The following is a 13,959-nucleotide window of genomic DNA, read 5'->3' as shown; positions in this document are numbered from 1 at the left end:
TGTGTTCTAAACAGATGGTTACTTTTATATTTTCACAGCAAGCTTGGGAAGTAGATAGTATTGTCTCCATTTAAAAAAGGAAGCTGAAGCTTCCCAAGGTGGCCCAATTAGCAAGTGAGGCAGGTAGGATTAAAATTCAGTCCGTAGGATTCCAAAGCCCACGCGCATTTCACAACCCGCGCCTCCTTAAGTATCAGCTATTTCATCCCAGTCTGTCCGCAAGCCTATGGGCTAGTTATTACTTCAACCCCATTAGACCGACAAGGCAAGTGAGACTCAAAGTGGGGAAGTGACTTGCACCGCGGCCGTGCCCTGCTCCTGGCTGGGCTCCGCAGCAGGTCCCACCTTCCCAGGTCGCAGCCCACGCGCCGCGCGCTGCGAACTACACTTCCCGACAGGACGCGGTCGCGCGCACGCGCACCCGGGCCTCCGCCATGGCGACCGTGCTGTCCAGGGCGCTCAAGCTCCCGGGTAAGGAGCCTCAGCCTTGCGACCACCCTTCCCCGCCAGTCCTGGGGAGAGTGAGGCGAGGCTCTGGGGGGGCGAGGTGGGCCGGGGCTTGGTCTCAACCCGGGCGATGCTGTAGCCGTCCAGAGGCAAGGAGGGTGCAGCCCCGGCACCCGGGGTCCCTGCACCACCAGGGGGCGGGAGGGGCGTCTGGAGAGGCGGGGGTCGCGGGCGCGGAGCGAGCCTGGGAGACTCGAAGGTAGGGACCGCTGGAGGCGCTCGGGGCAGGTGTCCCGGAGCCGGCGGGAGCTGCTGCGGCAGGGACTGTCACAGCGCATGTCGCCGCGGTCCCCAAGGGAGGGCTGATGGAGGGAGCATCCTTCCCCGAGCGTGGCGGACGAAGTACCGCGGGGACTCCAGCTCCTGCCTTGAATTAACCTAGGCGGATGCAGAGGGCGGCGGGACAGTTAGTGACCCTTAGTGAAACAACCTCTCCACCCCCAAACAGGCTGTGACCCAGTTGGGAGCTAGATGAGACAGGTATTTCCCTTCGTAGTGTATAGAAGAGGAAAATGAGATTAGGAAAATGGCTAATCGAATTGTCTATGGTCGCATAAACAGTATTGGAAGAGCCTGTCCTTGAATCTGGAGTCTTTTTTTTGACAGTAGACCCTGAGCTTTTGACTCTACTTGGCTGTGGAGCACCTGTAAGTTGCCGATAATGTATGGGATATTCTTTAAGGAAGCACTGGTGGAGGGGACAACTTCCAGAGCTGATTCAGGACTTTGGGCAGCAGCTTAAGGTTTTGTTTATTCATCTCAAACTTATGGAATGGGACTGTACTCTTATTAGAAATTTGTTCTTTTAGTAAAAGTATATTTATTCTGCCCAGGTAAATTTTAAACATCAAGGCTTTAAAAAATTTATGATTCCCCTCAAATACATTATAAGCATTACATTTACTTGCTGATAACATCAAAGAGTAAAGGGAAAAGTAGTGTTTTCACTGGCAACTTGGACAGGTCTACTTGGGTGTCTGTTGTATATCCAGCATTAGGCTGTCAGGGATTGCAGGGCCTTGGTTCTACAACTACAAGAGTTTACCATTGGTTGCTTTGAAACAAGACTTGTACCTTGGATGAGTGTGGGTTGGATATGAATTTTCATTCCTGTCCCGAGACTTCATGACCTGAGAAAGACTTTTTTCCCTTCCTGGGCTCATTAGCACATTGGAAGGAACATTGATAGTATCTACCTTGAAATGTGTATATAATACTGGAATTAATTAATAAATAAATTAATTACTTGCAGGATTATTTCACTTTAAAGAGTGTAGCCTTAGTGTAGGACCATATCCTCTCAAAGGGGTAATGAAATGTTATACATATTTAGCTTTCTTTTTCCTTTTAAGAGTTCTTGTTTTTTTTTTTTTTTTTTTTCAGGATAGATAATTGTTATTCTAGGAGGTTGAGAATGCAAAAAAAAAAAATCTTTCTTTCCCTCTCCATTTTTTTTTTTTTTGTATTTTATTTAGAGATAGAGTCTCACTGAGTTGCTTAAGGCCTTCCTAAGTTGCTGAGGCTGGCTTTGAACTCGCAATCCTCCTGCTTCAGCCTCCCCAATCACTGGCATATGTCACCATACTGGCAAGAAAATCTTTCTTTAGAAACCCTTGAGCTCTTTCGTGATCTCACATCCTAAAGCTATGGCATTATAATTCCCTAGTGTGTTCAGCTGACAGTGTAGGTAAAGGATTTCTATCACCCTGTCTTTGGGCCTGAAGTTGGCATACAGCTTAACCCTGATACAGTCCGGATATAGTAGTCATATGCTCTTTTATGTGATATGGATTTTTTTCACTTCCACTTTTCCTGGTCTCCCTCTTGCCCTTTCTCCCCTCCACACAAAATATAGTTTTTGACTATAGTAGTTAGATGTTGCTTTTTCATAGCTATTTTTGGGGTTGTGAGGCTGCTGTCCTGTTTGAATTATTGTCTCATGTTAACCTTAGTTAACATCTTTACTATTTTTCTGAGGAAGGCTGAATAGAATATTGGCTAAAAGTAGAAGATGGACTCAGGATCATATCCAGTCTTCACCTGCTTAGTTACTTAATCTCTGAGTTTCCTCATCTGTAATAATAATATTTTTATGGAACATTCACTACATGCCACACAGTCCATTGCATATTTACCTCATAGGGTTATTTGGAATAGTTAGAGATGAATGTCTTAGGAGGTGTATTAAATTTTGACACATTAGCTATTGTCATTATCATATAATGTCACTATCCTTTATGAATGTAACACCTGAAGGAAGTCCTGATGCAGAAGTGAGCTAGTGACAGATCTCAACAATACGTTGATGAAAGAGCAGTTGCTGGGAATGTATTTCATCATCTCATACCCTTTCACTAATCTCAGCATGAAAGATGTTTGGCTCACATGTATAACATGAGGTTAATTAGTAACAGAAGGATGATGTGACATTCATAGGCTCGTGGAACAACTTAAGTATATATATATTTTTTAGGCCATTTTAAAGTTTGAAGGTTAAACACTGAAGGGAACATCAGAGCATAATATTACTTTTATGGTTTGTTTTATTATGTGTGACTTAGAGTGATTATGTGCTCTAGATAAACTAATCCATGTTTTAAAATGTTTACCCTAAGTTGCAGTTATATGTTCCATAGTATGTGTGAAGTATATTGTACACTATAATACAGTATATGTAATGGGATAGTATATGTTTTAGTTTATTTTCCACAAAACATTTGGGAAGGGTATAATTGCAACCTTCCCATTAATGTTTCCTCTGGACCAATTTGGAAATGCTATGTAGTTGGTATCCTCAGTCTCCCTAGGAGGAAAAGTAATAACCTTGGAAAGCTCATTTATATTGGTGTGTTATGAAATCAGTGCCCTCTCCTGTGTTCTTTGCAAATCTTACATTGATTAAAAATCTGGGTGGTGGCTGAAAGCAACAAAGAAGAGAGTAAGTGTTCAGTTCCCTCACCTTTGATTTGAAGCATGGATTTGATGCCAACTCCTCAGCCTGAGTATGACCTAAGGCAATTAGGGGGGCTTCTTTATACTTCATTCCCTCTTTTTGTCTTTCTGTGAGTAAACAGAGAAAAAGTTGTTTAGGACTAATCAAACCTTGCGATCTGTAATAATTAAGCCTAGGTTTGTTTTTGCATTATCTGAAAAAATGTATTAGTATAAAAGTAAATATTATGGTCCAAAGGTTGGTCAATAACTGGCTGTAGTCTGTGATCTTTTAAAGAAAACACAGGACTAAGTAAGGTAGCTGTAGCTGAGTTCTTGTTGTTGCCTTTATCCTGCAGGGATAACATGGGTCAGAGTTCTTGGACTTCGTAACACGTGTTCTTTCTGTAGGATTTTTTAAGATACTGCTCTACTCTTTTGTATGTTACTGTGGAGAAGTCAACTTGATTTTTGTTCCTGACATTAGAGACTTGATTGTTCTTCCCCTGGCCTCATAACATTCCTTCTTTGCCCTTGAAATCCAGTGACTTTACAAAGTATGTTTTAGTATTGATGATTCGTATCTGGTTTTTTTTGGACCTCTGTGTGCTCTTTATTCTTGAGTTTTAGATCTTGGTTTATTGCAGGAATTTATTTACATCTCCTTTGAATATTGTTTTTGATTCTGTTTTTTTCTTTGGTTATGTCTATGTTACCCTTGTTCTCTATCAGTTTCTTCCTAGTTTTTTAGATGTCTTGATCTTTTCCATGGGAGATATATTGGTAGTCAGTAGAAACTGTGACGATGGTCTGCCGAGGTTTGAACTTATTTGCTGTTTAACTATGGACCAGTTGCTTAAACTTCCAAATCTCAATTTCCTTATCTAGAAAATGAAAGGTGTTAATGAGTATATCTCAAAGAGTTGTTGTAAAGGTTTATTGAGCTGAGACATTAAAAGGGTTTGTAAGTGCTCAGAACAACCAGCCTTGTTATTTCCATTTCATTGCTTTATTTTCACTGGTTGTTTTAGTCAGCATTTGGCTTCTGTTACCAATAAGCCTGCAAGAAAAATGTAGAACAGGAAAAATTTATTTGGGGCTCACAGTTTCAAAAGTCTTAGTCCATAGAAGTCTGACACCATTGCTTTGGACCCCAGAGAGACAGAATATCACGGCAGAAGGGCATGGTGGAGAAAAGGAACCCAGGACATGGTACCAGGAAGCAGAGAGAGCTCTGCTCACCAGGGACAAAGTATGAACCCCAAAGATACACCCCCAGTGACCCACCTCCTCCAGCCACTCCACTTAGTCCATGCCAGTGGATTATTGCACTGATTAGGTTAAAGCTCCTGTAAACCAATCATTTCACCACTAAACTTTCTTGAATTGTCGTGTACATGAGCTTTGGGGGGTACCTTATATCTAAACTCTGGTCAATCCTTTATGTATGTTTTCAACAATGTTTATTCTTTTTTTTTTTGAGAGAGAGAGAGGAGAGAGAGAGAGAGAGAGAGAGGGAGAATTTTTTAAAAAAATATTTATTTATTTATTTTTTTAGTTATCGGCAGACACAACATCTTTGTTGGTATGTGGTGCTGAGGATCGAACCCGGGCCGCACGCATGCCAGGCGAGCGCGCTACCGCTTGAGCCACATCCCCAGCCCCAACAATGTTTATTCTTTAAAACAATTTTTTTTAGTTGTAGATGGACACAATACCTTTATTTATTTATTTATTTATTTTATTTATTTATTTTTTTTGTGTGTGTGTGTGTGTGGTGCTGGGGTTGAACTCAGTGCCTCATAGGTACTAAGCAAGTGCTCTACCACTGAGCCACAATCCCAGCCCCTTAGCAATGTTTATTCTTTTTTTTTTTAATAATACTTTTTTTTTTTTTTAGTTATGTACAGACTTAATGCTTTTATTTGTTTTTATGCGGTGCTAGGATTAAACCCAGGTCCTCACACTTGCAAGGCAAGTGCTGTATCACTGAGCTGCAACTCCAGCCCAGCAATGTTTATTATTTTTGCTGATTCCAATAAGAATTTCTTTTCTAAAATTATGATTTTTCTTTCATTATTTTCCTGACAGCTGCTTGTTTACTTTTCTTTTTTATAAATTGTCATTTCTTCCTAGAAATATTAATTTTCTTTTTCTTTTTTTTTTTTAAACACATACCCAAATCTTTTTTTTTTTTTTTTTTAAGAGAGAGTGAGAGAGGAGAGAGAGAGAGAATTTTTAATATTTATTTTTTAGTTCTCGGCAGACACAACATCTTTGTTTGTATGTGGTGCTGAGGATCGAACCCGGGCCGCACGCATGCCAGGCGAGCGTGCTACCGCTTGAGCCACATCCCCAGCCCCTCTTTTTTTTTTTTTTTTGCTGGTACCAGGGATTGAACTCAGGGGCACTCAACCACTGAGCCATATCCCCAGCCCTATTTTTGAATTTTATTTGGACATCCCTTTTTGCTGAGGCTGGCTTTGAACTTTCAGTCCTCCTGCCTCAGCCTCCGTAGCTGCTGGGATTACAGCACTGCATTCCCACTGCCCAGCTGAAATGTTAATTTCCTTTTTCTTTTTAAAAAATATTTATTTCTTTTAGTGTACACAATGCCTTTATTTTTATTTATTTATTTTTAAGTGGTGCTGAGAATTGAACCCAGGGCCTTGCACACGCCAGGCGAGCGCTCTACTGCTGAGCCACAACCCCAGCCCCTGAAACGTTAATTTTCTATGAGCCCTGTTATGGTTTGGATATCAGGTGTCCCCCACAAGCTCACATGTGAGACAATACAAAAAGTTTAGAGGAGAAATTATTGGACCTTGAGGGTCTTAACTCAATCAGCGAATTAGTTCCCTGATAGGGATTAACTGAGTGGTAACTGAAGTGGTGGGATGTGACTGGAGGAGGTGGGAATTGGGGTGTGGCTTTGGGGTATATATTTGTGTCTGGCAAGTGGAGTCTCTCTGTGCTTCCTAATCACCATGTGAGCTGCTTCCCTCTGCCATTCTCTTTCTCCATGATGCTCAGCCTCTCCTTGAGCCCTGAGGAAGGGAGCCGGCTTTCTATGTATAAAGACCTCTGAAACCATGAGCTGTCAAATAAACTTTTCTTCCTCTACGATTATACTGGTCAGATCTTTTAGTCACAGCAGCAAAAAAGCTGACTAAAACAAGCCCTTTTTTTCAGAGAAGACAGTTTTCTTTAATTCCTTGGGCTCTGTGGGAGAGCACCTCTTCATTATTTCTTCTACCTTATGGTATAAGTGGGTCAGCATTTGTGCTTTAGCTGATTTTGCTTGTTGGGTTTTGTTTAACCTCTTTAGTGAATATCTGTAGAGCGAATGCTATGCCAAGCTAATTGCTCTGCTAATTGCTGATATTTAAACAGGGTAGTTGCTTTACATCTAGGCAGGGCCAGGAGAGTGTGCTGGGGCACTTGGAAGCTAGAATTTAATGTTGGCTTGTTAACTAGGCCCCTTTTCACCAGCTCTCTCCCTCTGTGCATGCCTCTATCCTGGCTCACTGGAGAATGCAGGCTTATCACAGGACCTTAGAGAACGCTGATGTAGCATTTGATTCTTTTTGTGGTGCCAGTTTTCAATCTGTTGCCCCTGTCCTTCAAATTCACTTTTGTTGACTGGTCTGTGAAAGCAGATCCTGGCTCTTTGAAATACCAAATTCGTCATTTGGTTATTATCCTTCAGTCCTAGGGCACCTTTAAGTTCTCTTTCCATCTTTATATTTACTTTCCTATCATGATTAAATAATTTTTTTATATTGAATTGTTTTCTTTGAAACACTTTCTGGTTTCTGTCTCCTGACTGGGTTCAGTCTGTCAAAAAATCAGCCTCTTCAGAACTGATGACGCTGAGGGTTACTTCTCTAACCTGTATTACTGATAGTTTGCTTTCTGTAAAGATGTGACTTGCATTTTTTCCTATTGTCACACTTCCCCATTGACTAAGTGACATTGAATGGGGCTCATAAGTATTGCAGTGACTTTAGATTTTGTATTTACAAGCAAGAAATTACAGGTTGGGTGAGATACTTGTGCAGCAAGGGAAGTAGTAGGTTAGAACAAGTGTGCTTAGCAGCCAAGTTGCTGGATTTGAATCCTTGTTTATCTTCTTGTTAATTTTGTAATCTTAGACAATTTACCTCTTTATATTTCAGATTTCTTGATGATGAAATGGGATAATAATACCTACCATATAGGGCTGCTGTGAGGATTAAATGAATTAATACACGTAACTTGCTTGGATCAGGGCTTGGGATGGTAGGCACTCAGTAAATGATTTCCAGTTCTCATCATGATTACCATTATCCTCACTAATTCTGTAAACTGTGCTCCTTGCTGAAGATCTGCAGATGTATGTACTTGATTTTGTTGCACTCCCTTAATTAGACACAAGTTTCATTGCTTTTAACAATAGTTGTTTAAAAATTGTGGTTTGAGAATGTGGGCTGTTTCCCATCTCTTTCTGTTTTTTTTTTTTTTAATATTTATTTATTTAGTTAGTTAGTTCTCGGCGGACACAACATCTTTGTTGGTATGTGGTGCTGAGGATCGAACCCGGGCCACACGCATGCCAGGCGAGCGCGCTACCGCTTGAGCCACATCCCCAGCCCCTCTTTCTGTTTTTATTTCTATTTTTTTCCCCCTGGTTTTAGGGAAAAGAGTATGACAGAAATGCCTTTGTAAGTCATCATTAACTAGAAGCATGTAATCCCAAAAGCACCAATTCAATAGCAGCTTTTTTCCACAGAATGCTTGCAGATTATTTTTTATAGACTTATTAAGAATTTTCTTCATTTCTGTATCATATGTACTCAAGTCTTGTCCTGACTGCCTGTATAATAGTATCTAACATAATAAAATAAATTTTTTTTAAACATTTTAAAACTAATACTTGGTGGGGCTTGGGTTGTGGCTTAATGTTTGTGTATTCGCCTAATACACATGATGCACTGGGTTCGATCCTCAGCATCACATAAAAATGAAATAAAGATTGTGTGTCCACCTACAACTAAAAAATAAATATTAAAAAAACAACTAATACTTTATTAATTATTTCACTTTGGCAAAGGTGCTGTTTTGGGCTATATTGCGAGGTGGAAACTGACAAACGATTGAATTAAGTTGACGTCAATGCTAAACTTTTCACATGGTGCTAAAATCCTATTATACAATTATAGGATGGCCTCAATGTGTGTTCAAAATGCTTGGGAGTTTCAGTTGTGTGGTGAGATGCCAAGAAAACTACCAAGAATTTAGATGTAGTAATTTAATTATTTGGCAGGATCCAGTTCTGTGGTTCTGGGGCTGGACCCTGGGCTGGATCCAGTTCTGGAAACCATATTTTAAAAAGCACTGACATATCACACTGTGTCCAGAGGAGGGTCACCAGGATGGTGAGGACATCTGAAACAATGCTTCTTCAAGAAATGCGTTGAGCTGGCCATGATGGTGCATGCCTGTATTCCCAGCTAGCCAGAGGACTACCTTTGCAATTTAGTGGGACCCTGTCTCAGAAGAAAAATATTAAAAGGGCCAAGGGTGTAGCTCAGGGGTTGAGCCCTTGCCTAGCATGTCTTAGGCCCTGGGTTCAATTCCCAGTACTGCAAAACAAAAATAAAAAATGGGTTGAAAGGGGTGGAGATGTTTAACCTGGAGGTAAAAAGGTCTGGGCAAGGGCAGTTGGGAGATATAATAGCAATAGTAACAAAATGAAAATAAAAGAAGCTAAAATTTATTGAGTATGACTATCGGCCAGATACTAAGACCCATCCAAATATTTATTATCTTATTTAATGTTCATAACAATCGAGTGAGGTAGGAATAATAATTATTCCATTTTATAAATAGGGAAATTGAAGCTCCATAAATTTAATATTTTTGAGGTTACTAAATTACTAAGAAAGTCATGATTTTTCTTATTATGAAGTCTTGAGTTCTTAGATTCTGAATTATCTGTCTCTTCTGATTGACATCTGCACTTTTTTTTTTTTTAAAGAGAGAGTGAGAGAGAGGAGAGAGAGAGAGAGAGAGAGAGAGAGAGAGAGAGAGAGAGAGAGAGAGAATTTTTAATATTTATTTTTTAGTTCTCGGCGGACACAACATCTTTGTTGGTATGTGGTGCTGAGGATCGAACCCGGGCTGCACGCATGCCAGGCGAGCGCGCTACCGCTTGAGCCACATCCCCAGCCCGACATCTGCACTTTTTTAATTAATTTCTTACATACATGACAATAGTAGAATGTATTACATTCATAATTATCCATTCACTGCACAATTTTTCGTAAATCTGCATGTTTTTAAAAGGACTTATATGTGGAAATGGGGTCCCAGAAATTAAAACTAGGACAGATAATTGGCAGCTCCTCAGAAATAGAGTCTTAAATCAGTATAAAGAATTGTTTTCTAGATTGGAGGCCAGTGGATTACCCAGTATTGGTTACATTCAGGCATGTACTGAGTTATTGCTTGGTGGGTGTTCGTGAGGAGTTGTTAAGATTGGAATAGGGTTGGGGTGGATTATGTGAACTTTAAAATGCCTTTCACTTCTGAGATTTGGGGATTCTACGTATGTTTTCCTGTCAGGTATACTTTTTTTTTTAAAATGTTTTAACTGTGTTAAAAATACAGATTCTATGAAATGTACCATCTTAATCATTTTTAAGTTCAATATTAAGTATATTTGTATTATTGTGCATCCAATTTTTAGAACTTTTCTGTCTTGCAACACTGAAACTCTGTGTCCACTAAAAAACAACCCCTAGTTTCTTCCAGAAAACCACTATTCTATTTTCTGGAATTTTGACTACTCTAGATACCTCATGTAAGTAGAGTCCCTGCATTTGTTTTCTCATCCTGGCTCTTTTCACTTAGCATAATGTCCTCAAGGTTCACCCATGTTGTTGCAAGTATCAGCATTTTCTTTCCCTTTTAAAGGTTAAATAATAATCCATGGCATGTATGTATGTGTGTACACATAACACCAGATTTCACTTATCATATCAGGTGTATTTTAGTTAGAAACAAAACAAATGACCACTTTAAAAAGTATTAGAGTCAATATTATTGTAACAACTCATGCCTCTGCAAAATATTATAAATAGAATTACCTGGGATGGATGAGGAATAGCGTGTACTACTCATTTAAAAAAAATGAGATGTTTCATATAGCGGAAGTAAATATCACAGGAATCTATCCTGAACCTGTGCTGACCCTTTGGCCTGTCCTGGAAGGCCAAATAAGATTTTGTTTTTCTTCTTCTTTTTTTTTTTTTTAAAGAGAGAGTGAGAGAGGGGGTGGGGGAGAGAGAGAGAGAGAGAGAGAGAGAGAGAGAGAGAGAGAGAGAATTTTTTTAATATTTATTTTTTAGTTCTCGGCGGACACAACATCTTTGTTGGTATGTGGTGCTGAGGATCGAACCCGGGCCGCACGCATGCCAGGCGAGCGCGCTACCGCTGAGCCACATCTCCAGCCCCCAAATAAGATTTTGAATAAGGTTCCTAATAATTAGTTTATCTTCTTTTAATTGTAAAAATCAAATCCAATCCTTTTTGGATAAAATGAATAGCTTTGAAAATGAAAATAAAAGAGAAATTTCTGGTTATTAGGATGCCATTATATTCAGTATTGTCTTTTTTTAAAAAAAATATTTAATGTGATAAAAATATTTTGCAGAGTATACATTTTCTTAGTCAAACATTTATTGTTTTCTGTATACCAAATACTAAACTTTACACTGAAGGTTTTTCTCTCCATATCTGGTCATAGAGAGAAAGTATTTTATCGCTTCATTTCATGTGTTGAGCAAACTGAAACATAATGTATGAAACGACATCACCAAGACCACAGGGACCCAGAGGCAGAGATTAGCATCAAGGATTCTTTCTCCCTGACATTAGCGGACTTACGTTTTCTCGTTTATATTTCTTCTGAACAAAATATTTAATGGTAGAGTTTACATTACTAACAGCTTTCCAGGTTATTTCCCCCAAAGAAACTTTTTATTGATTATGGCATGAAATAAAGGTATGAAATCATTCAGTTGTGGGCAATGAGGGCCAGGAGTAGGCTCGGGATATGTGCCAAGTCCTCCTGAAATTTCTGTCTCTCAGCTGCCTCAAGTCAACACAGATTCTAAATAAAAACAGGGAGCTTGCTGTGCAGACCAGCTTGCAGACCAGTCTTCTACTTCTACTTCCTGCCAGATTGCCACCTCTCCCAGGACACTTCTCAGAATGGCAGTTGTAGAGGTAAACACTGTTTACTGAGAGGGCAGTCCTGAGGAGTGAGCTCCAGTAACACATCTCCAGATGACATTTAATGTTCAGTTTTCTGAGTTGTCTCCATAGAGACAGTTGGGAAGTCATGAATATGGGGCTGTGAGAAGCGGCGTACGGAGAAGAAGCGTTCTGTTCTGTTCTGTTACCAGGAAAGATGAAGACATCACAGATCTGAGAAAGTCTAAGTGAATAATGCATGTTGGGTTTATGGAAAGTGGCTATATGGGCCATGGTCTGGTCTTTTTTTTATTAGCAAGACTCAAACAAATTTAGAAAACTTTTTATTGAACTAAAGGTATTTGAAATTTGCCAATTTTTACAAATTTATTTTCTTTTAAAAATTTAATTTTTAATTGACATGTAGTGATTGTGCATATTAATAGTATATAGCATGAGATTTTACTACTTGCGTACAATGTGTAGTGATCAGATCAGGGTAATTGGGCATATCTATCACCTCAAACTTTTATCATTACTTTGTGTTGGGAGCATTCAAAATCCTCTCTACTTGCTTTCTGAAATGTCCAATTAATTGTTGTCAACTACAGCTACCTATTGTGCTATAGAGCATGAGAAGTCATCTCTCCTACCCATCAGCCATCCTCTCTCCAGCCCTCCCTTCCCCTCACTCTTCCCAGGCTCAGGTGGCCACTGTTGTATTCCCTACTTTTTTTAGATCAACTTTTTAGTTTCACATGTAAGTGAAAACAAGTAGTATTTGTCATCCTGTGCCTGACTTATTTCACTTAACATCATGTCCTCTAGTTTCATCATGTTGCTGAATCCTTTTCCATTTTCTTGACCTGATGAAGGCAATAATTCTAGAGTACTATGCTTTTCTTCCCCTCTTACCTTGCCACCACCCTTTTGCTGGCATCTAATTTTACAGATCACCACCAGAATCCAAACTTGATGTAAATCTAGACTTGTGTACGTGTGTGTGTGTGTGTATTTTTCCCCAGGTGTTTACAGGTGTATATATTTGGTGAAGTTTCTCCTTCCTAGTTCTCTTTGACTCACTGTCCTTCTGTCTTTTCAGGGAAGAAGAGCCCAGACCTAGGGGAATACGATCCCCTTACTCAGGCCGACAGTGATGAGAGCGAAGATGATCTTGTACTTAACTTGCAGCAGAAGAATGGAGGGGTCAAAAATGGGAAGAGTCCTCTGGGAGAAGCACCAGAGCCTGACTCAGATGCTGAGGTTGCAGGGGCTGCCAAGCCACATCTTTCAGAAGTCACCACAGAAGGGTACCCCTCGGAGCCTCTGGGGGGCCTGGAGCAGAAGGCGACCTCTTCCCTTGTGTCCTACATACGCACATCTGTCTTCCTGCTAACCTTGGTGATCTCAATGATCTTGGTGCTCCTCTGTGCTTTCCTGATCCCCTGTCCCCCCAGAGACCTGCACAGCACTTGGAGCCGCCACTTGGGCTCACAAGCAGGTAAGTTGTGGGGTTTTCAGCTTTAGTTTGTAACATTTCATCATATGTCGGATTACATTGAGTATTTTTCCAAATCTTAAAAAATTTGTGTCATGTAGCATTTTTCTCCCTGTGTGTGGAAATGGTTAGGAGGTTAAGATTTGAAATAAAACAATAGGGGGATTTCTACACCTCTAGACAGACACCTTTATTGTATTGGGTATTGGTCATAATTAGACACAGAGAGGACAGGACATTGGTTTGCTGGACTCCTGCCTTGGAGCCAGCCCTGTGTATGGGAGGGTGGGGGTAGGGGTAGGGGGATGCAAAACTGTAGAAAGGGCTGTTTACAGAGAAAAGTAAAGCTCAAGACCTAGCTAGACAAGGCCCTGGTGCTCTTACAGGACTGGGGATTGTATCTCCACTGAGCAGTCTTGTCTCCTGTGAATGGGTGCTGCTATTCCCAGCCTTCCCGTGTCATTTTGACCTAGAAATGCTTCATCTCTGCCACTTTTCTGATTCCATTTGAATTAGCTTCTGATGGATTCTCTGTTCTCATCTTTTGTTCTCTAAAGGCAAATTTAATTTTCATATGTGGTATTTATACAGTAAAGCCTGGTAACGAGTTTTTGGTGTATCCACTGCCCAGCTCCAGAAATAGAACATTTTTGAGACCTCTGCAGCCTCCCATGTGTTCCTCCTGATCATGTCCCCCTCTGCCCACCACAAGGTTCTGCTCTCCTGAATTTTGTGTTGATTTTTTTTTTCTTGATCTTTCTTTAAAGTTTTGTCACATGGACATG

At 40.2% G+C, this 13,959-nt stretch overlaps 1 protein-coding gene across 1 annotated transcript in view; it reads left to right on the top strand.

Annotated features, from left to right (window-relative positions):
* The first annotated feature begins 416 nt into the window (after nt 1–416).
* Fam234b (family with sequence similarity 234 member B) overlaps nt 417–13,959 on the top strand; it is a 34,838-nt gene continuing 21,295 nt past the window's right edge. Inside the window, exons 1-2 of the mRNA XM_026409287.2 lie at nt 417–471; nt 12,779–13,177. Coding sequence (XP_026265072.2) covers nt 435–471; nt 12,779–13,177 — 436 coding nt within the window. The 5' untranslated portion in view covers nt 417–434. The remainder of the gene's footprint in view (nt 472–12,778; nt 13,178–13,959) is intronic.

The sequence above is a fragment of the Urocitellus parryii genome, chromosome 5 (genome assembly GCF_045843805.1).
Source record: "Urocitellus parryii isolate mUroPar1 chromosome 5, mUroPar1.hap1, whole genome shotgun sequence".
NCBI classification, from domain to species: Eukaryota; Metazoa; Chordata; class Mammalia; order Rodentia; family Sciuridae; genus Urocitellus; species Urocitellus parryii.
Note: the sequence above shows the minus strand (reverse complement) of the source record. Positions and strands in the feature narration are given on the sequence as shown.